Consider the following 27589-nt stretch of genomic DNA (forward strand, 5'->3'; position numbering starts at 1 on the left):
GTCTAATTTTCTGCCCCCGACATGGGAGGTTATAGCGTTTCTTGCCTCCACTCTCCCTTCCACACCTAACAGCAGTTATTCAACTTCTGCTTGGAATGCCACTGTATGCCTACAGAAGAGAGTGTCTGTCCTTGGGGACTCCCCTGTGCCACTGATGAACTTGTTTGGGGAAAGTTAAGTGTCTCTACTGCCTTGATTAGAAGCTGGGTGTGTTGGTTGATTTGGAGTGTCAACTTGATGGGATGAAGGGGTACCCACGTATCTGGTGAAGCACTCATTACTCTCAAGGCTTCAGGAGGCGCTGCACCTGTCCTCTTTTGCCTAAAGGGAAACCCACGTGGTCTGGCATTTGGTTAGGTTGGGCTGCCGCAGGTGTGCCCATGAAGGTCTTTCTGGAGACTGGCGTGTGAGTCGGTGGACTGAATAGGGAAGACCCACCCTTAATATGGGCAGGCACCCATCCAATCAGCAGGAGGCCTGGATGGAGTGAAAGGCAGACAAAGGCAGAGAAGGGTGCATTCTCACTCCCTTCTGGGGCTGGCATGCTCTTTTGCCCTTGGACGACACTTGCTTCTCTGGCTTTTGGACTCTGGGACTCTCACCAGTGGACCTCCAGAGTTGTACTATTAGTTTCGGACTTGGACTGAAACACGCTGCCAGCTTCCCTGTTCTCAGCTTGCTGGAGGTGGGTTATAGGACTTCTCAGCCTCCATGATAGAGGTGGCCAATTCCCCATCCCCTCCTCACCTTCCTCTCTATCGTGTTGGTTGCCTCTCTGGAGAACCCTAAGTGAAACACCAGGGAATTGTGTGCTGGGCTACCTTGCCTTCGCCTCAGCCTCCTTACATTGTCCACTGGACCAATTAGAAATGTGGGAACAGTGGGTGAATTTTGCTGTTCAGGATTGCTTTTAAAGGGCCCAGCCACTCAGATGTCACCTGCCACATGCTGTCTGGTATCTGTCTGGCAAGGGTCAGCTCAGGGACCACTCCTTCAGTTTCCCAACACTCTTTCCAGTCCAAACATGGTGGTGGGTTTTCACACCAATCCCATTTTGACAGCTGCAGCATTTCATGTGGGCCAGGGACTGTTGGGAAGAATCCACCCAAACACACAAAGGGTTAAGTTTCTGATTCTATTGGTTAAGATATTGGTTTTTCATCAAAAGTAAATGACCGCATAGGGCAGTGGCAGACACGGCTTATTTCAGAGATGCTTCTCGTGGCTTCCAGAGCTGTCTTGGCATACATGCCTGCGTGTCCTGCAGACCACAGGGTAGAGTCGCATCCTATCTGGAAAGCTCGAGTCCTCCTTGCCACTGCCCTTTCCAAACTGGGGACTTACGTGGCCATCCCCAAAAAACATTCAGTACCAACTACTCCTAGTACCTCTGCTTCTGATTTTGTAAGCTCATTTCTCCACATCTAAGTAGGTATCACATCCAAGTAGCTATCAATTCATTTCTGCCACAGCACTTATGACTGGTTTAATTACATATTTGCTTATTTACAGGCTTGTTGTTTTAACTCTCCCATAAGACCACAGGAAGTAGACTGCAGTCGTTTTCCCCCATCACTGAACATCCACTGCCTCCTATAGTGTCAAGCACATAGGTATGTTCAGTAAATATTCATTGAGCAAATGGGCAATATCCCACTCATTCCAAATCGTTTGGGATGGCTGCAGCTTACGGTGCCTTATCAGGGCAGGCGGGTGCTGAGACTTTGTGACTTAAAATGAAGACAAAATTGTCTAAGGTGCCATAAGCGGATTTTAAGGAGGGTAACAGTCAGATCTTAAATTAGTTGGGAGCTGTGCTGAGTGGACAGGCACAAACACACATGTCTAGGCAGGAACCTGCTGCTGTGAGCTGCACACGAGGAAGGTTTAAATCAGGGGTGTCCAATCTTTTGACTTCCCTGGGCCATGCTGGAAGAATTTTCTTGGGCCACATATAAAATGCACTAACAATAGCTGGTGAGCTAAAACAAAACAAAACAAAAACAAAAAATTGCAAAAAAAAACCCCTCAAGTTTTAAGGAAGTTTACAAATTTGTGTTGGGTCACATTAAAGCAATCCTGGGCGGCGTGTAGCCTGTGGGCCATGGGTTGGACAAGCATGGAACTTTAAACCAAGGCAGGGGCAGTGGGAGCGAGAGTCACTGAGCAGAATTGACAGGACTTTGTAACCAAACTGGACGTGAAGTCTAAGTGGAGGAACTAAAGATGAATTTCAGTTTTCCAGGGGGTGCCACCAAATAAATGGAATACAAGAGGAAGAGGAGATGAAAGGAGGGAAATCATGTTACATTTTAGAGGGTAAGGAATTTATGCAATGACCACTTAGGGAAATGGATATATGGTTTATAGCTCTGAAGTGACATCTGGCCTGGAGTTGAGGAAGTTGTATGTAATCAGCTTACAGGTATTAAAGACTTGAGGAAAAATCAGATCATCCAAGGTTAAGTGTGTTAAAACCAAAGGCCCAAAGATGGAGTCCTTGGAAACCCCAATATTCCAGTCAGGCAGAAGAACTGAGATGAAGAAAACCCAGAGACAAGTCTTTCGGAGTCTAAGGAGAAAGTTTCAAAGACAGAGTTCTTAATGATGCTGCCAAGAAGTCATAGAAGGGAAAACTGAATAGCAGTAGCTTTATTAAGCTACAGTACAAGCTAAGATGACGTTTCTGGGTCATTTTGGGAGTGGGGGTAGGGTATGCAGGAAGAGAGCAGACAGAGGTAGCCGAGTGTAGATGATTCTTTCCAGCAGCTTTGCGGACACCATGGAAAGATCATCCTCCCATACTACTTTGTAGCATAATAAACTTTTCATGCATCCTTCAGGAAAGATTTAGCAGGAATAGTTTACGTATTCCTAAAACAGACCCAGAAAACCTGGCATATAAGGCAAAAAGGAACCTAAGTCATTTAAAGATATGAAATAGATGTTTTATGAATATTATATGAATTTCAAAGTTGGCAAAACAAATTGTTGTTATATATATATTTTTGAGACAGAGTCTGGCTCCGTTGCCAGACTGGAATGCAGTGGCACAATCTCAGCTCACTGCAATCTCCACCTCCCGGGTTCAAGCGATTCCCCTGCCTCAACCTCCCAAGTAGCTGGGACTACAGGCGCCCACCACTATGCCTGGCTAATTTTTTGTATTTTAGTAGAGACGGGGTTTCCCCATGTTGGCCAGGATGGTCTTGACCTCCTGACCTTGTGATCCGCCCTCCTTGGCCTTCCAAAGTGCTGGGATTACAGGCGTGAGCCACCGCGCCTGGCCCTGGCTTTCTTATAATGGGAATTGTTTGGGTAAAGCACAACATCCAATGCAGGAATGACGCTGTGATTTTAAAAACTGCCCTGAACTGTTGCACTTGTTTGAAATTAATGTCGACCTTAAGGCAATACCATTATCCATATTAATATTCTCCCAAGTAACAAAGGAATATCGTAACTCTTCTATTACTGCTTTCACCTAAACTGTACTTAGGATACAAAGACTATTGTAGGGCAACTATAAAAACTTTTTTTTTTTTTTGAGACGGAGTTTTCACTCATTGCCCAGGCTGGAATGTAGTGGTGCGATTTTGGCTCACTGCAACCCCTGCCTCCTGGGTTCAAGTGATTCTCCTGCCTCAGCCTCCCGAGTAGCTGGGATTACAGGCGCCTGCTACCAGGCCCGGCTAATTTTTTTGTTATTTTTAGTAAAGACGGAGTTTCGCCATGTTGGCCAGGCTGGTCTCGAACTCAAGTGATCCACCCGCCTCAGCAATATGTCAATTGCTTGTTACAGAAATTATAAACCCACAGGAAAATGTTCATTATTTGAAGCAGAGCTGTCCTAAGATAATGCACACAAACCAACATAAGACTATTTAACAAAAATATTTAATGCTGCCAAAAAGTATAAAAATACAGTAGGAATGGCAGTACAATACAAAGTAATCTCTCCTATTTCTTGTACATCTTTCTACATTTCATACACTCATTAAAAACACTTAAGACATCCAATTAAAGGTTCTGCAAAGTCTTCTGCTGGTGGGTGCTCTTCATCCCCTGGATGTAAAGTTTACTTTGTAAACAAACAACTGTGAGGCAATCTAGAGGGTTAGCGAGCCTCACTTTAGTTTCCGGAGTGGGCTTCAGGTCTTGCTTTGCACATCAATGGTTCAAAATTTATAGCTGCAGAATATTCTCAAGTCATGAATATTAGGTGTCTGTCAATCTTGGCCTAAAACATAAAATAAGAAGTCATCTATTCAATTCATATTTACCAAACACACAGACAAACATAGATGCACACAAACATAAAAGGACTAACAATGAACTGAAAAGGCGACCAAAAATCATTCCCACATGACACATTCAACCACACTAAGTGCTGCACTGTTATCTTGGTAAAACGGCTGAGATGCTGGATTTCCAAACGATGGTAGTATGACGCGGCCTCATGTGAAAGCGTCGTGACTTATATTCTTCGTCAAGAATTATGTGAATTCTTAAGGTCATCTTATTTTACTCAAGAAGTGACCTCTGTGTGATACCGACAGACAGGTTTTAAAAATAATGTACCCACAAGAATTTAGCAAAACTTTATCGTATGTGCTAGACTTACCAATACTTTGGAATTCAATGCAAAAGTCTAATCCAATTTGGACCTCCACTGTGTAATACTGCTAAAAATATTATCAACATAATGTTTGAACATAAAGTTGGCCTATATTTTTAAATCACAGGTTGTTAGCAGATGCTTTTTGTCCTGAAGGATAATACTAACAATTATATCTACTGAAATGAAGTGACCCAATCTTAAGCTACTACTAAAAGACACAACATAATTGACAGATTTATTGTATTTTAATGCCATAAAGTAAAAATAAATGAGAATTCAAATAAGCAACAGACAGATGGAATGACTATTGTAAGGGCAGTTGAGTTTTTGATGTCACCTCCCAAACTTTGCAAGTAACTGAACTTTTTAGGAGGTCAATGGTATTTCCATTCTTCCCCCAACTCCCTTCAGTACTGCAAAACTTCCAAATCTAAGTACTTGTCAGTATTGTATCTTCACATATATATTAATAAACAGGAAATACAAATCATATCCACACATTTAGTCAAAAACTCTCAAATGCTGAGAATTAGACTACTCCCTTTAAAGACAGGGTACTTGGCATAATTGTACCAAGCACCTTGGTGTTCTGAACAGTCCTTTTTTTCTCTGATTATCCAACACTGATGGAGAAATGTCAAGTCATCAAGAAAACATTCTGATCAGGTATCTGTGAGCCCAAAACTACTATGGATGTTTATTACATGAATCTTCAGAACCTGAACCAAAGTGGCTGAAGGTGCTTTTTACTGATTCTGAGTGCTGCAAAATATGTATGTTTTCCATGCAACCAGAAGTCTTTTTAAAATAACTCAATTCAATCAAAGTGAATGAAATAATGATCTGGTTTAGAGAATACTCTGATGTTCTAGTATTTCTCTGTTGCAGTGGTAGTTCAAACTGGTGCACAAAGCTTTTTAAATGTGCTCCATTTAAAAAACAGAGAATTACTCTGGATTTTAACAGGTAAGAGTGGTTGTCTATTACTTTCCCACTTAAATATCTCATTTAAATATTCCATTAAAAACAGAGTCAGTGTAACATAACAGAAAAAGTATGAGGTTTGGAGTTACTGGAAGTCTACAGATTGGAGAGTGAATCTCAGTTCTGTCATGTACTAGCTGTGCAATTTTGGGCAAGTTACTTATTCTTTGACCCAGTTTTCTCATCTGAATATAGGGAGAATGCTGTCTACCTAGAAGAGGTGTTACGTGGGTTAAATTTAGATTATGTATTTAAGCAGGTTGGCAGAATTGTAAGTGTTCACCATACCTCATGTCCTTCCCCAGTATTTTGTTACAGATATACTTACCAAGAATGAACTATCATTTATAACAACTGAAGGACAGCGTTTTTAAAAATTCACGTTATTATTTCTTTGTAAATATTATTCAGGGAGGGGGGTAAGAAAATACAGTTAAATCAGTGGGAGGGTTAATTGTTTTAAAGACTTTACTTGCAAGACTGAAAAGACAAATGGGCTCCATTTTAGAAAATTTTAATAGATTCACTTGAATCAATTTTTGCTATTTTTATTTTAAAAGGCAAAGGCAAGAGAAACAGGTTCAAATAGGTCAAATGAAACAAACATGGTGCATTCAGTGGAGACAGTGGCTCTGACACACCGCTTTATGCTAGGAAGGCGCAAGGGCCGGGTGGGTATGGACGGAGGGTCCACTCCCAAGTCAGCTCTATGCCTGAGGCCACGAAAAGCCAAACTGCACCAAGAATAGGTTTTGCCACCAGATATCCACATTAATATTCTACTAAACTGAATTGAGGCTAATCAGAAACTTCTCTTAAGGTGCAAAGATGCCCTACAGATGACTTACCTAGGTTCCCTCTCCTGAATTCACCAAACTCAAAATAACTGAAGTTTTTAATAGCAGAAATTTGATGTATCAAGAGCAACCTGTGTCTGAAAAATATGCCAAATTAGAGCCACAATAAAGAATAACTTGATGTGTCTTTAAAAAATGGTCTGTATAAAGAAAAAAATTCCTGTGCAATTCTTGGAGCTCCTCAAAACATACTGTATACGTAAAACCAGAAAGTCCTGAAGCAGTTTCTGTAACATCTTCACCAAATCGCATAATTCCCACCTTCCATTCTAAATTAAAAAAAATAAAGTAGGAAGAGTTCAAAAGTTTGAACTTTTCAAATTCTCCCAATGGATTGCCCAGAGAGGGTCAGGGCTCTTTTTTTTTTTTTTTTTTTTTTTTATTAGAGTGGGGTTTCACCGTGTTGCCCAGGCTGGTCTCGAACTCCTGGGCTCAAATGATTCTCCAGCCTCGGCCTCCCAAAGTACTGGGATTACAGGAGTCAGTTACCAAGCCAGGCCTGGTCAGGGCTCTTTGAAATGTTTTCCTCGTCAGATTGTTACCCTTTAGAGACAAGGCCTCACAAACCAAGTAAACACTTCTATCCATCACTCCTTACAGTCGGCGACGGCTCCATGCTGGGCTAAATAGTATACGGCAGGAGAAAAGGCTCAGCAATGGCAATGAGGAAAAATGCTCCCTTCCCTGAAGGACAATGAGTCTTTCCAGAACCCAGGCCCCAGGGGAGACAGCCTTAGGAGAAAGCACATGTGCAGCATTGCTCAATGCTGTTCTTGGAGCAATCTGAATGTGCTAAATATTCAGAAAATTCCTGCTGCCGAGGGAAAAATAACCAAACTCATACTATTTTCCTAGAAGTTCTTAAATAATACTACCCAAAGAGGAGTGAAAAGCTTAAATTCTCAAATCTGGATGAACAACATAATGGCTGTATTGGGAGCAGGCACACAGAACATAGCCACTGAGTGTACAGTTTTGGAACTGGAGAGCTCTTGGTAGAGCAGGGATTGAGGAGTCCACACAATCTGAGTTGCTTTCCACCAAGGCATGTTACCCCTTATGCATATTCACTGGAACAAAGACAGCTGTAATTTCTAGTATATCTGCACTTCTAGGGGGAGGTGGGATTACAGGAGTGAGTTACCAAGCCAGGCCCAGTCAGGGCTCTTGGCGATGCTGTCCCATAGACACTGCTTTGAAGATAGGTATAAGGGAAAGTGGAATTGAAACCAAACAAATGAACTGGGGAGAAGGATGAGTGGAACAGGTCAACTCCAGAGTAAACCATACAGGTGGTTTTTAAATCGTGAGAAAATACATTTCTATTTTTCAAATTTTTATTTATAAAATTCTAGGCCCCTACCATGTAAATATGCCAAAGCCAAATAAGGGCTTCTTAAAAGTAAAAGAGACTTTATTAGCTGTTGATTTATAAATAGGAATGCAGAACAGGCATTTCTGCTATGCACTTAGTTCTGCTATGCACTGTGCGTCAAGCATAGCCAGGCGAGGGATGACCTCAGACATCTCCCCCTGCAGGGTGCAACACACTGAGAGGAATCTATGTCCTGGCTACACATCACTGAGAACCCATGTGTGCACCTGCTAGAAAAAAAGATAAACCAATGTTGATAGAACTGGAACTCCTGCCTGAACATAGAAAGAAATGGACTACATGCCTAATGACATTTGGCTTATAATAGACTATATTTTTAAAAAACATATATTTATAAATAATCTTTAAAATATCTTTAATATATTTTTATATCTATTTTATATGTATCTATCTGTGTGTGTGTGTGTGTATATATATGTATATATGTATTATGAGAGAGAGAGAGACAAATATATATAGAGAGATAAGTCTCCTCTATTGCCCAGGCTGGAGTGCAATGGCTCCATCATAGTTCACTGCAGCCTCAAACTTCTGTGCTTATGTGATCCTCCTGCCTCAGCCTCCTGAGTAGCTGGGACTACAGGCATGTGCCAACATACCCAGCTAAATTTTTTTTTTTTTTTTTTAAGTAGAGACCCAGGCTGATCTTGAACAAACTCCTGGGATCGAGCAATCCTCCCACCTTGGCCTCCCAAAGTTCTGGGAATACAGGTGTGAGCTACTGTGACCAGCAAAAATCTCTTTAAACATGTGTATCTGAAAAGTAAAAATCAAGGCAGGCTAGGTTTTTAAGTCTGTACAACAACCAGGCAGGCAATTTGGGAATGTAGGTACTCATTATGGTATAGAATAGTCAACCAAAACACTTTTATTATACCACCAGATTCTGGTCTGGAACTAGATATGTAATCTAGTCAGGGATATTTTTTCTCAGAGGGAAATGAGTTGCAGTTGCAGTCTTTCTTTGAGAATTATCTACTTCTAGGACATGTTACACATCTGAGACTTTTCAATGACAGCACCATAAAAGGATGGAGAAATGCCAGTTTCAGGCTGATTAACAATACCTACTTCATAAAATTGTGCTGAGGATTAAGTAGGGTAATATGTAAAGAAAAAATACAGTGTCTGGCATACAGTAAACCATCAATAAATGGTGCTTTGAACTGACTGTTGAAAGCAAAGGAGTTGATATAAAAACTGGAAGACCGTTTCATATCATAAACTGCTTTTTAAATCAATACACATTTTTCAATTCATACCACCAACTTTAAGACAAAGAGGACAGGCACAAGTGCACATTAGCTTAGAGTCAGAACCCCTTCTGCTGACATACCATTAAAAGAAAATGATTAACACATTTTTTTTCTTCCTTTCTCTTTTCTTGTTCATTCCTTGGTAGAAATATTAAAATAATAATGAAATGGACTAAGAACATAAAAGAACCAAAAGGCAGAAAACCTGACAAATTTATAAAGTCTCCTCTAACACAAGAAATGGTCTTTATATTACTCTGAAGTCCTCCATGTACTTATTACATGTTACTTTTCTTAACCCTTTAAGAATGCAGAAAATGGGTATTTTCATTTTTATATGGATACATTAAACATGGAGAATTATATTTTTACATTCTATATATGTGCAAGCATAGATGAAACTCAGTCATAGGCTAACATAAAATAAATACTTGGCTAACATTGGAAAATAATACATAACTTGTCAGTGTAGCTAGAGAACACAGCATTAAACCAAAGGTTGCTGTCAATCTATTAGCAGAAATAGATATGAGTGGAAATGAACTAGATATGAATTAAAAACTCCTGAAAATAAAAGAAACCTGTTTTTTTTTTAATTTTGTCTTCCTTAACGTATTTAAGAAGCAACACTACCTCATTCAAGTCAAAGTATATATCTGACTCTTAAAATATGTTAAAATTAGAAAATATTTAATATTATGAGGACCTAAGGATACAACAAGTTTTTTAAAGCTGTAGAATCCATCTAGAATTGCTAACTTCTTCCTCTGGCTGTTACCAGAGAAGGCAGCCACGTCTGTCTCTTTGACCAGCACACCTCATTCAATAAAAAGTCAGGATAATGATCATGGGCACAACACGATGTCATGTGTTTTCATGACATCCACCAAAAAATATTATTACTGGTAAAAACTGAACACTATTTAAAGCATCCACTGTCAATGCCCTTCTCAAGGATCTGCTCAGAGAAGGAAAGATGACTAACCTTAGAAGTGTACCAACAAGTGTTCATCACACTGAATGTGGTTTTAAAAATATATGCGACACCACCCAGAAGGACAGAAAGCATACAGAAAGCAAAGCATAAGCCGATGAAGCGCATTCAGCCAGCTGAGGGGTGAGGCACATCCTCCCTGGCACTGGCTTCCTCAAGTCTTCACCTGTGTACCGAAAGCAAGCCTAGTTTCAACTGGAAATGTCATAAGGTCTACCTGTATATGACTTGCGGAGTAACATACTGTGTTTAGCAAAGACAAACCAATGCAAACTGGAAAGAGGTTTTAAACCAGTAACAACCTGAAATGTAAGGGTCTTGGATGCCTCAACACAGGTTTAATGCAGACAGACATAAAAAAATATCCCTCTTACCTCCTCTCCATTTCAAGGTTACGGGACACAGTAATACTGAATCAGGACACAGGCACACGTTATATAAATCTTATTTAATATGTAGTACCACCTACATCCTGCTTTCATACTTTCAACATAATTTAACACATTCAAGGAGACTATGCAAATCAATTCAAAATATCTATCTATACCAATGGTTTTCAAACTTTTTTTTTTTTTTTTTTTTTTTGAGATGAAGTCTTGCTCTGTTGCCAGGCTGGAGTACAGTGGCGCAATCTCGGCTCACTGCAACCTCTGCCTCCCAGGTTCAAGTGGTTCTCCTGCCTTAGCCTCCCAAGGGGCTGGGACTACATGTCCAGCTAATTTTTGTATTTTTAGTAAAGAAGGGGTTTCACCATGTTGGCCAGGACGGTCTCGATCTCTTGACCTCGTGATCCGCCCGCCTTGGCCTCCCGAAGTGCTGGGATTACAGGCGTGAGCCACCGCGCCCGACCAAACTGTTTTTAAATGATAACTGCCCCCTTTAAAATACTTAAGCCTTATGTAGAAATCTTATGTGGCATATAAAGAGACAAGGCAGAGATGCTGTGGTTGAAAGTAACCTCTTGATGACCCACCTGGACATCCAATGAGCATAGTTTGAAAACCACTGAAATAAGGTATGCTATCCATAATAATGTATGCTATCCATGCCTCCTAGCAATTAAATTTATAACAACAATTTCAAGTTTAAGTAAGACAAATTAAACACTGAATGGAATGTTGAAATCTGAGGAAAGCTAGCACTCAAATGAGCAGTTAAATTCATTATACAGTTTGCTTTAAAAAATACTCATTAAGAAGTTAAAATGACAATGTAAGGTTTGCATATAATCATACTATTTATTGAAGTAGAAAGAACCTGAAAAGTGTTTACTTCAAAACTTCAGTCTTAGTAAACTGCAATCATGAATCATAAAATGCTGCTTCTTACTTTTGCTTCCTAAATCATAATCTACCCCAACTACATTGAAATTTTCATGAAAAATGAACATACTAATAATGGGATTTACAGAAACCAATTTCTTTACAAAGTCTTGACCAACTGTTACCTGGCTATCCCAGTAAGGAGAATTTTCCTTCAAAGATATTTTTAGGAAAAACTTTTGTTTCTTTGTTTGCTTTTCTTTTTAAAATGGGGAAAACTGTAAAACATAAAAGAAATGCAATATATAGTAGAAATTGCTTATTCCGACTTCTAACTGCTCATATCAAACTTCTCTTTAGAAAAATGGAAAATGTATCCAGTACAATTGAATTGACATACAATTTATTTTTTTATGTAACAGATTTTTCAAATTGAGCTCTTAAAAAGTACAGTTAACTACAAAAGATTAAATAGATACTTATAAAATATATTTACCCTGAAATGCTGAAGAATAGAAAGTGTTGATGCCCGTGTCAACAGTACATTATACATTACACACATTATTTAAATGTCATTTTCTTTCCAATAACGTAGATAAAACCACAATATTTATTGCTTATATCAAGTGCAGGTTAAAATCCAGATAGCCTCCAGAAACAAATCCTGTGATAAAGGATTTCTCAATGTTGGTCAGGTGAAATACTGTGTTTGACATGTATGAATACAGTTGCAAAATTTACCAGTTTTTAACAAACATGAATGTCTTTATTTTAGACAGCCATTTACAGTTTGGGGTTCAGAGGAACCTGCAGTCAAGAGTCCTGAGATGTTGGGCTTGTGACTGTAAATATCACTTATCTGGTTGATGTCTATTCTACTGCACCGCTTTTGGGATATGAGGCGTTTGCTGCAGACAAACCCCTATGATTAATGTAGCACTGTCAGCTACTAGTGCAGAAGTTTGCTGGGCAAAATTAATTGTTTATAGGGCATTTTGCTGAAAAAACAGTGTCCAGCCAACAAAAGCGCCAACCAAAATGACTGACACAAACCCCATCTTAGTGAGAATAGGTTGCCAATATAACCACCTTTTTCTTTTTCGTTCATTCTCATTTAGCCTCTGTTTCATCTGCTGCACCTTCTGAGCTGTGGTGGCCTTTCTGTCCTCTCGAATACGTTTCCGTAGAGCACTATGAAGAAATAAAAACAAGTAAAAGGAAGTGCACACAGAGTAGGACTTGAGTACTCTAACACAGAGGACCTAGGAGCAAATAAAACCATACACATCCACATAGTTTTCACCCTACTTGAACACTGGAATGAGGGGAAAAGCCTCAATATTCTTTTTTTTGAGACAGTGTCTTGCTCTGTCACCCAGCCTGGAGTGCAGTGGTACAATCTTGGTTCACTGCAACCTCTGCCTCCCACGCTCAAGTGATTCTCGTGCCCCAGCCTCCCGAGTAACTGAGATTGCAGGCGTGCATCACCATGCCCAGCTAATTTTTTGTATTTTTAGTAGAGACAGGGTTTTGCCATGTTGGCCAGGCTGGTCTTGAACTCCTGACCTCAAGCAATTCACCCGCCTTGGCCTCCCAAAGTCCTGAGATTACAGGTGTGAGCCACGGCGCCCGGCCAAGAAAAGCCTCAATATTCTTCAATGATTCAGAGATGTACCTTGACAACCATTCCTGGTAGTTTTATATTCATAACTGCTTTTAGTGGGACCTGAAAATAAGCAAGATACTTTCTTGACACGTGAATTGATGACTGTTAGTTTTCTTTCCTTGTTAACTAGTCAGCAGAAGCAGGAGTGGGAAGACAAGGGGGTACCACTTGCATCTGATCCCATTTCCTGGTCACGTTTGATGGTTAAGGCTCTCATGAAAGCTATCTATTTAATATTTCCATGAATATTCTGTTGTGGGAGCACCTATTCTTTTATTTGACCATACACATTTCAACCTCCCATTTTCATAGTCAATACAGAAATTTTTGGGGGGGGGGGATGGAGTCTTGCTCTGTTGCCCAGGCTGGAGTGCAGTGGCGCAATCTCGGCTCACTGCAACCTCCGCCTTCCAGGTTCAAGCAATTCTCCTGCTTCAGCCTCCCAAGTAGCTGGGATTACAGGCGTGCACCACCATGCCTGGCTAATTTTTTTGTATTTTTAGTGAGATGATGGTTCACCATGTTAGCCAGGCTGGTCTCGAACTCCTGATCTCAAGTGATCTGCCCACCTCAGCCTCCCAAAGTGCTGGGATTACAGGCATGAGCCACTGGGTCCGGTCTCAGAAATTCTGTTTCAGTGGAAGGTCTCTGACTCCCAAGATACTTAGTTCTGGTTCTACATAAATAATAATGCCATCCAGCTACTCAGGAAGATGGCTTAAGCCCAGGAATTCAAGTCCAGCTTGTGCAATATAGCGTCTTGCCTCTCTATAAAAACACACACACAAAAACGGCCAATGGCAACATATAGGTTACTATTTCTTCCATTCCCTCTTTTCACTTTTCTGTATTACAGCAAAGGCCTAACCAGCTTCCTTGCCCTCAAATTAAATATTATTGCCATGGTAATTCTTCTAGAGCATACTCCTGGACACGTAGCTTGATTTAAAATCTTTTTTGTTGTTGTTACTGGGCCTAGTGCACGATGGTGCTTAAAAATCTCAAATGCCTCTTCAGTGTCTCCTACATTGAGACTACCTTTTTCCTGGCCAAGACTTTAACATGAATTTAACTATGATAAATAATGATTAAAGAAATGCATTGTATGGGGCATTCTAAAAGATATCTGGCCTAGAAGCTTCAAAAATACAAATGTCAAGCAAGGAAAAAAAAGGTAGGGAACACTTCCAGATTAAAGGAGACCAAAGAATCACATCAACTAAATATAGTATCAGTCTTTGATTAATCTTGAAATATTTTTTAAACAGCTACAGAAGCTGGGATCAGGAAAATGTTCTAAAATTAGATCGTGATGCCAGCTACACAATGTGGTAAATATATTAAAAGTCACTGAATTGTATACTTTAAATGAGTAAACTTTATGGTATATAAATTATATTTCCATAAAACTTTATTAAAAAAGCTATATGGTGAACCTTTCAGACAAGAGAAATCTGAATTGAACTATGTCTGAGAATATTTTAATCAATGTTACACTTCTTTGGTGTACTGGAACCTTCTCTCCCCAAGAGACTGTTAGCGGGAATGTAAAATGGTTCAGCTGCCATAGAAAACAGTTTGACAGCTCCTCAAAAGTTAAACATAGTTACCATATGACCTAGCAATTCCACTCCTAGATATGTACCCAAGAGAACTGAGAACACATGTCCATGCAAATGCTTGCCAATATTCTCCTGCTATGCAAACTTTGTTCTTGCCGTTTTTTGCTGTTCTCCAAATTTGCTCCCCACTAAAATAGAAAGCTTCCCTTCTCTCCTCTCATTTCAGTTCTACTCTTCAATTATCTTGCTCCACCCCCTCTAGCCCTTCTATTCTTACGGCATTTAATTTGAAGTAATTTATAATTTACTAATAATGTGCTAATTTGGGTACTTGTTTTATCTTTGTAACATATTCTGCAACTTAAGGAGGGACTGTGTTTTGCTCTCTTTGTTCATCTTATGGTGCTTTCTCATGTCTTTTTCACTTTTTGTTATCATATATACAGGTATCCCTGCCTGTCTGAACTCCATCTGAGTATCTGCTATAATGACTTGCAAAAATTCTTACCAAGAATTCACTCTCTGAATTGAAAATTCACTATCACAAATATGCATGTACCTGCTAGTGAAAACATTTGTGTTCAAGTGTAGGCAAAATATGTATAAAAACAGAGAGGGGGTTAGCCTCCCATGGGCCCTTTATTAGCTTTTGCCAGGAGCCTGGGGGTATTGTTAACAAGGTTCCAATTTAGATATAATCTTTAACATATTATTTCAGTTTTTATTTTCATTGCGGTATGGAAGGCAATTATAATTTGTATCTAGTATTTTGTCATTTACCATACAAGCCCAATAATGAGTCCCTTAAGTGTTATACGATTACATAATTAGTGCTTTAAATGCTATATAGGAGTTTAAAAGGTTTTGTACTATATTTCGGGGAACTGGTTATGCTTTCTGGTTGGGCTGAGAACACACTATTTTTCTCATTTAAAAGAATGGAACAGAGGTTTTTGCTTTCCAAAAGTGCACTATGTAATTCAGGAATGGACTAGAGACAAATACCAAGGCATGCCTGTATCTAATTTAAGAACACAATTCCAGAGAATGACAAGACTACTCTCGATTTGTGATAAAATCTTTTCTTCCTTAGTGGGGCCTAAAGAAATTATGTCTGTGTAATGACTTACCAAGTGGGACCTGCCCAAGTTTTCCCGTATATTTATGCAATTTACGACATTAACCAATGGGAATGCCTCCTGTGGACCCTGGCCCATAGAAGATCATGTGGCGTGATCATAGCTCCCTGCAGCCTCAACCTCTTGGGCTCAAGCAATCCTCCCACCTCAGCCTCCCTTGAGACTACAGGCAGGTTCCACCACATTTGGCTAATTTTTGTATTTTTTGTAGAGATAGGCTTTGCCATGTTGTGCAGGCTGGTCTTGAACTGCTAGGCTCAAGTGATCCACCCACCTCAGCCTCCCCAAGTGTTGGGATTACAGGCATAAGCCACTCTGCCCGCCCCAGACTTTTTGTATGTCCAAGTTGTTTCTCACTCTCAGTGATCTGGGTTTCTGGGTTGAACTGTAATTGAGAATACTGGCTTTCAAACTCAGACTGCAACCTACAGTAAGAAACAGCATCACAACAGAGTAACCTCACACACACACTTACATAGGTACACAATGTATATGTAAATATATGGAATTTATACATCACACATATATATATAAAAACAGGTTAAAATTCTTTTTTAAGTTCAGGGGTACGTACACATGCAGGCTTGTTACATAAGCTTGAAACTTGTGTCATGGAAGTTTGTTGCACAGATTACTTCATCATCCAGGTATTAAGCCTAGTACTCATTAGTTATTTTTCCTGATTGTCCCCCTCCTCCCACCCTCCATCCTCCAATAGGCCCCCAGTGTTGTTCCCCTCTATGTGTCCATGTGTTCTCTTCATTTAGCTCTCACTTGTTAGTAAGAACATGTGGTATTTGGTTTTCTGTTCCTGCATTAGTTTTGCTAAGGATAACGGCCTCCAGCTCCATCCAAGCTCCTACAAAGGACATGATCTCGTTCTTTATTATGGCTGCATAGTATTCCATGCTGTATATGTACCACATTTTCTTTATGCAGTCTATCACTGATAGGCATTTAGATTGATTCCATGTCTTTTCTATGATGAATAGTGCTGCAATCAACATACTCGTGCATGTTTACATCTTTACAGTACAATGATTTATATTCTTTTGGGTGTATACCCAGTAATGGGATTGCTGGGTTGAATGATATTTCTGTTTTTAGGTCTTTGAGGAATCACCACACTGTGGTCTTCCACAACAGTTGAACTAATTTACACTCCCACCAGCAGTGTTTAAGCATTCCTTTTTCTCCACAACCTCGCCAGCATCTGTTAAATTCATGTTATTATTTGTGATATGCTGATAATTTCTATTTTATTCTATTTTCTTCTTTAAAAAATGTTTATAATCCAATAAACTTCACGACTAAGTGATTTGACCTTCAATTTGAAAAACACTGCTTTGGAGGATATTCAACAATGAAAATGAATACAAGAAAGTACTGTGTTCTATTTCTTTTGAAAGTTGAAATTCTGGCCAGGCGTGGTGGCTCACGTCTGTAATCCCAGCACTTTGGGAGGCTGAGACGGGAGGATCACAAGGTCAGGAGTTCGAGACCAGCCTGGCCAACATGGTGAAACCCTGTCTCTACTAAAAATACAAAAATTAGCTGGGTGTAGTGGCGGGGGCCTGTAATCCCAGCTACTCGGGAGGCTAAGGCAGGGGAATTGCTTGAACCCGGGAGGTGGAGGTTGCAGTGAGCCAAGATTGCGCCACTGCACACTCCAGCCTGGGTGACAGAGCAAGACTCCGTCTCGGGGGAAAAAAAAAAAAAAGAAAGTTGAAATTCTTTCGATAAGACTTTTATTAGGATCTTTAATGCAAAGCTATCTATAGGTATTAAAAATTAAAACTGTTCAGAGTAACCTTTATTTCACGTCCCGATCCTATGCTCTTCTTTTACATTTCTTTTTTTTTCTTTTTTTTTTTTTTTTGAGAGAGAGTCTTGCTCTGTTGCCCAGTCTGGAGTGTAGTGGTATGATCTCGGCTCACTGCAACCTCCTGGGTTCAAGCAATTCTCCCACCTCAGCCTCCCAAGTAGCTGGGACAACAGGCGTGTGCCACCATGCCTGGCTAATTTTTGTATTTTCAGCAGAGACGGGGTTTCACCATGTTGGCCAGGTTGGTCTCAAACTCCTGACCTCAAGTGATCTGCCTGCCTTGACCTCCCACAGCACTGAGATTACAAGCGTGAGCCACCATGCCCGGCCTCCTCTTCTTTATTTCTGTAACCTTGTTTTTGTAATCAGCCTTCTCCACTTAGAATTCTGACTTTTCCGTTGGGACTCTCTGCTTTCAAATATGCACCAGTCTCATTTATCAGACAGGGAAGGAAAAAAGGGAAAGAAGAAAACACCGCCACCACATGCGAAAACATGTACAGGCACATAAACACACACACAGACCCCATGAAACAGTCTTCTGCAATCACTCCATAACTCCTGCATGGTTTTAGTAGTCTCCTCTGTTATTTGCAAGCTTGGATGAGTGATTTAACTCACTGGGATTAACATGGTTGGTCTGAATCTTTGTAGATTAAAACTCAACACTTCTGAAATACTAAGAACGCCATTTCAGTCATCAAGCCTGTTTTTCATTTAATTCTGCAGATAGTACTAGATAAAAGGGGGAAAAAAGCAATAACACTAGGAATCTGAAAGTCTTATTATTTAAAAAGCTAAGGTAACTTAAAACTATTATTTCCTGATTTAAAGGTATTCTATTTAAGATGAAAAAAGGAACCAAAAAAATTATGCTTTCTCTTGCAGTCTAAAACTACTGAAGTCAAAAATTAGGAATAACATTGCTAAATCATAATAAACTCTTCCACTATAATATATAATAATACATGTATTATATATTGGAATATGTTAACATTCATAAAATTTCAGGTGTTTAATTTTTATATTAGGAAAATACAGCAGTAAAGCTATAATGTATGGCAGACTTTGACTATTTTCATTCCAATCTAACAAATATAACCACAAGATAAAATTCCCCACTATAAGAAGTATATCTGGCAAAAAGAGAAGAAGAAAAGTTATTCAGAGATGCAGGAGAGAGGAAAGAAAAAGCTCATTCACTTTGCTATGTGACTTATACCAGGTTATCAGCTTCCTAATCTGTGAGAGACAGTCTTAGAAATGTAGTTGTAATTTAAAATTCTGAATAGATGCCACATTCATATGGATTTTTAAAGAACGCCTTTTTCTTTCTCCAGTAATGCAATTAAGCTTACACGTTTAAATGTTTTATTAAAGGTGTATCATCAGTTACATTATAATTATAGTACAAATGGCAGTTATTCATACTACTTATTTTCTGTACCACACCATATATTTTAGCACCCAATTATATTAACTTTTACACTCAATCATTATTGTTTTAAAGGATTTTTGAACTGGTTTCTAAGTATTGGCTGAAAGCTCCTTGAGAACACCTTTGTCATCATATACTAAATACCCTCAGGTAAGAAATAAAGGTTATATTAATTTGGCTGGCCATGGTGGCTCACGCCTGTAATCCCAGCACTTTGGGAGGCTGAGGCGGGTGACCTGAGGTCAGGAGTTCAAGACCAGCCTTGTTAACATGGTGAAACCCTCTCTCTACTAAAAATACAAAAATTAGCTGGACATGGTGGTGGGCGCCTGTAATCCCAGATACATGGGAGGGCTGAGGCACGAGAACTGCTTGAACCCAGGAGGTGGAGCAGTTAAGGTTGTGCCACTGCACTCCAGCCTGGGTGACAGAGGAAAAAAAAAGGTTATATTAATAAGAAAAGGGCCTATATTATTTCATATATCATATCCACATAATTATTTATTATTATTATTTATGAGACGGGGTCTTGCTTTGTCACCCAGGTGGGAGTGCAGTGGTGATATCTCAGCTCACTGCAACCTTGACCTCCCCGGCTCAAGTGATCCTCCCACTTCAGTCTCCCGAGTGGCTGGGACCATAGGCTCGCATCACCACACCTGGCTAATTTTGTTTATTTTCTGTAGAGATAAGGTCTCACTATATTGCCCAGGCTGGTTTCAAACTCCTAGACTCAACTGATCTTCCCACCTCGGCCTCCCAAAGTGTTGGGATTACAGGCGTGATTGTATTTTCCTAATATAAAAATTACATATCTGAAATCCTATATGGCACCTGGTCCCATAAAATTTATTTTTAAAATAAAAAAGCCTCATCTTTCAGCATGTAGTTACAGAAAGCTTACCTCTCACTGTTCTCTTCCATTGTATCTTGCATTTTAGAGGAAAGTCCTGTACATCGGTCACCTGTCAGTTTTTCTTCTTCTAAACCTATTCTGTTCCCATTGTATTTTTCAGTCATTATTTTGTTTGGTGAATGATCAAAGGCAGGAGATAAGTCTTCCTTAGAAAGTTCTTTCCATCGTTTCTAGGTAGGGAAGAGAAATGAAAAACAAATGCAAACATTAAAAATTTATTTTCCTTAAATAAAAAAATTTATGAATTAAAATCCTATATTCAAGTTAAGAAAACCCAATGATGCTAAAAGATGAGTGAAAAAGAAAAAGGCATTTTGCCATACTGTAGCTTGTAACAACTATGCTTATTTTAATTTCAAAATTTTATAATAAAGTATTTAGTATTTATGTACATCAGTATATAGTTGAATATAATAATCTTAATAAAATCTCGTGGACTTTTACCTATTTGAGACAAACTATACTGGGTCCACACTCGACTATTAGTCATAGTAATATAATTTTAATATTGGTAACCAGATCCATGAAACTCGACAGCACACTAAACACATTCAATGCAAAGAGGTCCTCTCTCCGAGGTACATTATAATAAAGCCATCAAAAGTCAAACAGAGAATTCTAAAAGCAGCAAGAGAAAAGTCACATGTAAGGGAACCCGGCAGGTTGCTATCAACCTATTTCTCAGAAAACCTGTACACGCCAAGAAAGAACAGCCTGTAGAGAATGGGATAATATATTCAAAGTGCTGAAAGGTAACAACTACTAGCAAAGCTGTCTTTCAGAAATGAAAGAAAAATGGAGTCCTTCCCAGACAAGCAAAAGCTGCAAGAATTTATTACCACTAGACTAGCCTTACAAGAAATGCTTAAGGGAGCTGCTTCGACTGGAAGCAAAAGTATAATGACTATCATGAAAATATATGAAAATATAATCTCACTGACAGAGGTAAATTACCAAATTCAGAAAACTCCATTGCTATAACTGTGGAATATAATCTTTCAAATCTCCATTATGAAGGTTAAAAGTAAAAAATTGTTAATGGTAACTACAGCTACAAGTTGTTAAGGACCACACAATATAAAAATATGTAAATTAAGCAACAAAATTATAAGTTGTGGGTGGAGGGTAAAAGCCAAAAATATTTTATGAGACTAAGGTTAAGTTATTATCAGCTTAAAACACTCCATTATAACTATAAGATGTTTAATGTAAGCCCCCACAAAGAAAAAAAGTAACTACAGCAGACACACAAATGAGAAAGAGAAATAAATCAACGCTTATCGCTACAGAAAATCACCAAACCACAAAGGTAAACAATAAGAGAGAAAGAAAGGAATAAAGAATATGCAAAGCAAACAGAAAACAATTAACAAAATGGCAGGTGTAAGTCCTTATCTATCAATAATACCCTTGAATGTAAATAGATTAAATACTTCAATGAAAAGATACAGTGGCTGAATGGATGAAAAAACAAAAAACAAAATCCAACTCTATGTTGCCTACAAGACACTCACTTCACCTGTAAGGACACACTAAGACTGAAAGTGAAGGGATGAGAAATGATACTCCCCGCAAATTAAAACCAAAAAGAGAACAGGAGTAGCTATATTTTGATAAAACAGACTTTAGGTAAAAAATTGTAAAAAGAAACAAAGGTCAAAGGGGTTGATTCAGCAGGAGGATGTAATGATTTTAAATATCTATGCAATCAACAACACTGGTGCACACAAATATATAAAGCAAATATTATTAGACCTAAAGGGAAACATAGACTGCAATACAATAATAGCAGGAGAACGCTACATCCCACTTTCAGCAATGGACAGATCATCCAGACATAAAATCAACAAAAAAACATTGGATTTAAACTGCACTCTAGGCCAAATGCACCTAACACACATTTACAGAACATTCCCTCCAACAGCCACAGAATACACATTTTTCTCATCAGCACATGGAACATTCTTCATGATGGACCATATGTTAGGCCACAAAACAAGTCTCAACAAATTAAAAAAAGAAAAAAATCACAATCAGGCCAGGCGGGTGGCTCACACCCAGTAACTTTGGGAGGCAGACGCGGGAGGATCACCTGAGGTGAGAATTTTGAGACCAGCCTGGCCAACATGGCGAAACCCCGTCTCTACCATAAATTAGCCGGGAGTGGTGGTAGGTGCCTGTAATTCCAGGTATTTGGGAGGCTGAGACATAAGAATCACTTGAACCTGGGAGGCGGAGGTTGCAGTGAGCCAAGATCGTGCCATTGCACTCCAGTCTAGCGGTCAGAGTGAAACTGTCTCAAAAAAAAAAAAAAAAAAAAAGTAGAAAGATCTCAAATAAACAACCTGATGTACCTCAAGGAACTAGACAATAATAAACTAAACCCAAAATTAGCAGAACAAAGAAAATAATAAAGACCAGAAGAATGGAAATAAAGTGACCAAAAAAAGGATACAAAAGATCAACAAAACCAAAGTTTATTTTTTCAAAAAGGTAAACAAAATCGACAAACCTATAGCAGACTAAGGAAAAAAAAAGACTCAAATCAGAGATGAAAAAGGAGATATTACAACTAATACCATAAACAAAGTATTGTAAGAGACTATTATTAACAACCGTATGCCAATAAATTGAAAAGCCTAGAGGAAATGGCTAAATTCTTAGACACACATGAACTATCAAAACTGAACCATGAAGATATAGAAAATCTGAACTGACCAATAAAGAGCGAGACTGAATCAGTAATAAAAAGTCTCCCATCAAAGAAAAGCCCAGGACTTGATGGCTTCATGGCTGAATTCTAACAAACATTTAAATAATACTAATTCTTTTCACACTATTCAAAAAACTGAAGAGGGAAATCTTCCAAAATCATTCTATAAGGCCAGCATTACCCTGATACCAAAACCAGACAAGGACACAACAAAAAAGAAAACTACAGGCCAATATCCTTGATGAATATGGATGCAAAAATCCTGAATGAAATAACAGCAAACTGAATTCAACAGTATATTAAAAACATCATTTACCATGACCAAGTGGGATTCATCCAAGGGATGAAAGGATGGTTCAACATATGCAAATCAATAAACATGATCTATCAAAAATCAACAGAATCAAGGACAAGAACCATATGATCATTTCAATAGATGCAGAAAAACCATTCGATAAAATTCAACACAGCGGCTGGGCGTCGTGGTTCATGCCTGTAATCCCAGCACTTTGGGAGGCTGAGGCGGGTGAATCACTTGAGGTCAGGCATTTGGGACTGGTCTGGCCAACATGGTGAAACCCCATCTCTACTATAAATACAAAAAATAGCTGAGTGTGGTGGTGCACGCCTGTAATCTCAGCCACTCAGGTGGCTGAGGCATGAGAATCGCTTGAACCGAGAAGGCGGAGGTAGCAGTGAGCCGAGATTGCGCCACCGCACTCCAGCCTGGGCAACAGAGCAAGACTCTGTCTCAAAAAAAAAAAAAAAAAATTCAGCATATCTTCATGATAAAAACTCTCAACAAATTAGGTATAGAGGAAACTGTGCCTCAATACAAAGCCACGTATGACAAACCCGTAGTTAATATCATACTGAACATGAAAAAGATGAAAGCTTTTCCTCTTAAGATCTGGAACAAGACAAAGATGCCCACTTTTTTTTTTTTTTTTGAGATGGAGTCTCGCTCTGTCACCAGGCTGGAGTGCAGTGGCGTGATCTGCAACCTCTGCCTCCCAGGTGCCAGCGATTCTCCTGCCTCAGCCTCCAGAGTAGCTGAGACTACAGGCGCATGCCAGCATACCCAGCTAATTTTTGTATTTTTAGTAGAGACAGAGTTTCACCATGTTGGCCAGGGTGGTCTCAATCTCTTGACCTCATGATCTGCCCATCTCAGCCTCCCAAAGTGCTGGGATTACAGGCGTGAGCCACCGCACCGGGCTAGGATAACCACTTTCAACACTTTTATTCAGCATAATACTGTAAGTCCTAGCCAGAGCAATAGACAAGAGAAAGGGTATTCAAATTGGAAAGGAGGAAGTCAAATTGTCTCTGTTTGCAGAAGACATAATCTTATGTATAGAAAACCCTATAGACTCTACCAAAAAACTGTTATAACTAATAAAAAAAATCAGTAAAGTTGCAGGATACAAAATCAACAAATAAAAATCAGTAGAATTTTATACATCACTAGCAAACTATCTGAAAAAAGAAATCAAGAAAGCAATTCCATTTTCAAAAAGATTACCTAGGAATAAATTTAACCAAGGAGGTGAAATATCTCTATAATGAAAATTATAAAACATTAATGGAAGAAGTTGAAGAGGACATAAATGGAAAGATAGCCTATGTTCATGGATTAAAATTAATACTGTTAAAATGTCCATACTGGCTGGGTGCGGTGGCTCATGCTTGTAATCCCAGCACTTCGGGAGGCCGAGGCGGGCGGATCACGAGGTCAGGAGATCGAGACCATGGTGAAACCCCGTCTCTACTAACAATACAAAAAATTAGCCGGGCGTGGTGGCGGGCGCCTGTAGTCCCAGCTACTCAGAGAGACTGAGGCAGGAGAATGGCGTGAACCTGGGAGGCGGAGCTTGCAGTGAGCCGAGATCGTGCCACTGCACTCCAGCCTGGGTGACAAAGCGAAACTCCGTCTCAAAAAAAAAAAATGTCCATACCACATAAAGTGATCTACAGATTCAATGCAATTCAATGAAAATACCAATGATATTCTTCATAGAAACAGAAGAAATAATCCTAAAATTTGTATGGAATCATAAAAGACCCCAAAAGCCAAAGCAATTTTGAGCAAAAAGAACAAAGCTGGGGGCATCACACTACCTGACCTCAAAATATACTACAAAGCTATGGTAACCAAAATAGCATGCTACTATCATAAAAACAGATATAAAGACCAATAAAACAGAAGACAGAGCATGGAAATAAATCTACGTATTTACAGCCAATTTATTTTTGACAAAGACGCCAAGAATATAACACTGGTGAAGGATAGTCTCTTTGATAAATGGTGTTGGGAACACTGGATATCTAGATACCCAAGAATGAAACCAGACCCCTATCTCTCACTATATTAAAAAATCAACTCAAAATGGACTAAAGACTTAAATATAAGACCCCAAACAAATACAAGTACTAGAAGAAAAGATAGGGAAACACTTCAGGACATTGGTCTGGGCAAGGGAAGGGTCTTTTGTATAAGACCTCAAAAGCAAAAACAGACAAATGTGATTACATCAAACTAAGAAGCTTCTGTATAGCAAAGGAAGCAATCAATGGACTGAAGAGACAATCTACAGAATGGAAGAAAATATCTGCAAACTATACATTTGACAGGGATTAATATCCAGAATATACAAGAAACTCAAACAAAATTCAATAGCAGAAGACACAAATAATCCAATTAAAAATAGGTAAAAGACCTGAATAGCCATTTCTTAAAAGACATACAAAGAGCCAACAGATACATGAGAAAATAGTCAATATCAGTAATCATCAGAATAATGCAAATCAATACCACACTGAGATATTACCACACCCCAATCAGAATGACTATTATCAAAAAGACAAAAAATAAATGCTGGCATGAATGTGGAGAAAGGGGAACTCTTGTATGCGGCTGGTAGAATGTAAATTAGTACAGCCATCTTGGAAAACAGCATAAAGGTTCCTTAAAAGATTAAAAATAGAACTATCATATGATCCAGCAATCCCACTACTGGGTATTTACCCAAAGGAAATGAAATTAGGATTTCAAAGGCATATCGGCACTCCTGTGCTTAATGCAGCACTGTTCACAATAGTCAAGATGCGGAAACAACCTAAAAGTCCATCAATGAATGGAGGGAGAAAGAAAATGTGGAATATATATACATATATATATATATATGTATATGTATATATACACACAATATAATACTATTTGGCCATTAAAAAAAAAATCCTCTCTTTTGTGGCAAAATGGATGAAACTGGAGAACATTAAGCCAAGTACAGAAAGACAAATACTGCATGTCCTCACTCATATGTGGAATCTAAAAATGTTAATCTCATAGAAGCAGAGAGTAGAATAGTACCTACTGGAGGCTTTGGAGAGTAGGGAAGAGGGGGCATGGGGAGAAACTGAACAACGGTTCAACAGGGGGATGAGTTCTGGTGTTTTACTGCACAGAATGACTATGGTTAATAATATTTAATATTTCAGACAGGGTGTGGTGGCTCATGCTTGCAATTCTAGCAGTTTGGGAGGCTGGGGCGGGCAGATCGCTTGAGCCCAGGAGTTTGAGACCAGCCGGGGCAACATGGTGAGACCCAGTCTCTACAAAAATTTAAAAATTAGCCACATGTGGTGGCATGCGCCTGCAGTCCCAACTACTTAAGAGACTAGGGCAGGAGGATCACATGAGCCCAGGAGGCGGAGGCTGCAGTGAGTGAGCCATGATCGTGCCACTGTACACCAGCGTCAACAAGAGAATGAGACCCTATCTTAAAAAAAATTTATATACATACACGTTTTATATACACATAAAATCCTCTCTTCCAGCTATTTTGAAATATTTATATATACTTATATGTATTTCAAGTACTATGAAATATATTAGCACACAATAATATATAATTAAATATAGATTTCAAAATAGCTGGAAGAGAGGATTTTGAACGTTTTCACCACAAAGAAAAGATAAATGTATGAGGTGATAGATGTGCTAGTCTAATCTGGTCATTACATAAATGTATCAAAATATCACACTGAACCCCATAAATATGTACAATTACTAAGTGTCAACTAAAAACAAAGGCCAGGGCACATGGTGGCTCACGCCTGTAATCCCAACACTTTGGGAGGCCGAGGCAGGTGGATCAAGAGGTCAGGAGATCGAGACCATCCTAGCTAACATGGTGAAACCCCATCTCTACTAAAAATACACAATAATTAGCTGCGTGTGGTGGCACGCGCCTGTAGTCCCAGCTACTCGGGAGGCTGAGGTAGGAGGATCACTTGACCCCAGGAGGCAGAGGTTGCAGTGAGCTGAGATCACACCACTGCACTCCTGGGCGACAGAGCGAGACTCCGTCTCAAAAAAACCAACCAACCAACAAACAGAAAAACAAAGTAAAAAATAAAGTAGCACTGCACAAAAAAACACAAAATTTTTAAAAAAGATTTCAGCCAAGGTAGATTTTGCTTGAATCTTAATCCATTTCTAATCCAGAGGTATGTAACACTGGAGTAGTGACCACAGTGGTGCTTGAATGTGATCTGGAACCTTCTTGCTCCTTGCCACTGTTCAGTCTAGGGGAGAACTAACAGTGAGATCTCCAAGCTGGTCCTTATGATGCTAAAGGACTTTAATTTGGTTGTGTCTATCAGGTACACTAGCAGCTCCAGGCAGCTGGCTAGCCCACCACTGGGCTACGGAAACACCCTCCAGCATGCCTCTAGCATGGACTTCAGGAGCAGATGGCAACACAAATCAGGATTCAGACCAAGATTAAGAGAAATTTCAGTTTCTTCTATGAAAGAGGATGTCATCATCTACCCTGGGAGACAGTTGTGATTAATGAGATGGCATGTGAAGAGCCCAGCATCACGTCTAGAAAATATGTTTCCTGTGCTCTCACTTGTCACCATTCCTAGGGACAAAGGTAGAGAAAGAAAAGTG

The 27589-nt window shown here is 39.3% G+C and overlaps 1 protein-coding gene across 7 annotated transcripts in view; it reads right to left on the minus strand.

The window, feature by feature from the left end:
- Window positions 1–3878: 3878 nt before the first annotated feature.
- Window positions 3879–27589, minus strand: part of PTPN2 (protein tyrosine phosphatase non-receptor type 2) — a 101014-nt gene continuing 77303 nt past the window's right edge. For 3 of the 7 annotated variants that reach the window (XM_058438669.1, XM_032152860.2, XM_058438670.1), the window contains 4 exons: window positions 19905–20086; window positions 12460–12561; window positions 11556–11648; window positions 3879–4240 (listed from right to left, as the gene is read on the minus strand). In XM_058438669.1, coding sequence (XP_058294652.1) covers window positions 11597–11648; window positions 12460–12561; window positions 19905–20086 — 336 coding nt within the window. In that variant the 3' untranslated portion in view covers window positions 3879–4240; window positions 11556–11596. Of the gene's footprint in view, window positions 4241–6453; window positions 6540–11555; window positions 11649–11756; window positions 12562–19904; window positions 20087–27589 lie in introns of those variants that run through there. The other 4 variants (XM_032152862.2, XM_032152863.3, XR_009213520.1 and 1 more) reach the window with 3 other exon arrangements.

Source organism: Hylobates moloch, unplaced genomic scaffold, assembly GCF_009828535.3.
Source record: "Hylobates moloch isolate HMO894 unplaced genomic scaffold, HMol_V3 SCAFFOLD_5, whole genome shotgun sequence".
Classification (NCBI taxonomy): domain Eukaryota; kingdom Metazoa; phylum Chordata; class Mammalia; order Primates; family Hylobatidae; genus Hylobates; species Hylobates moloch.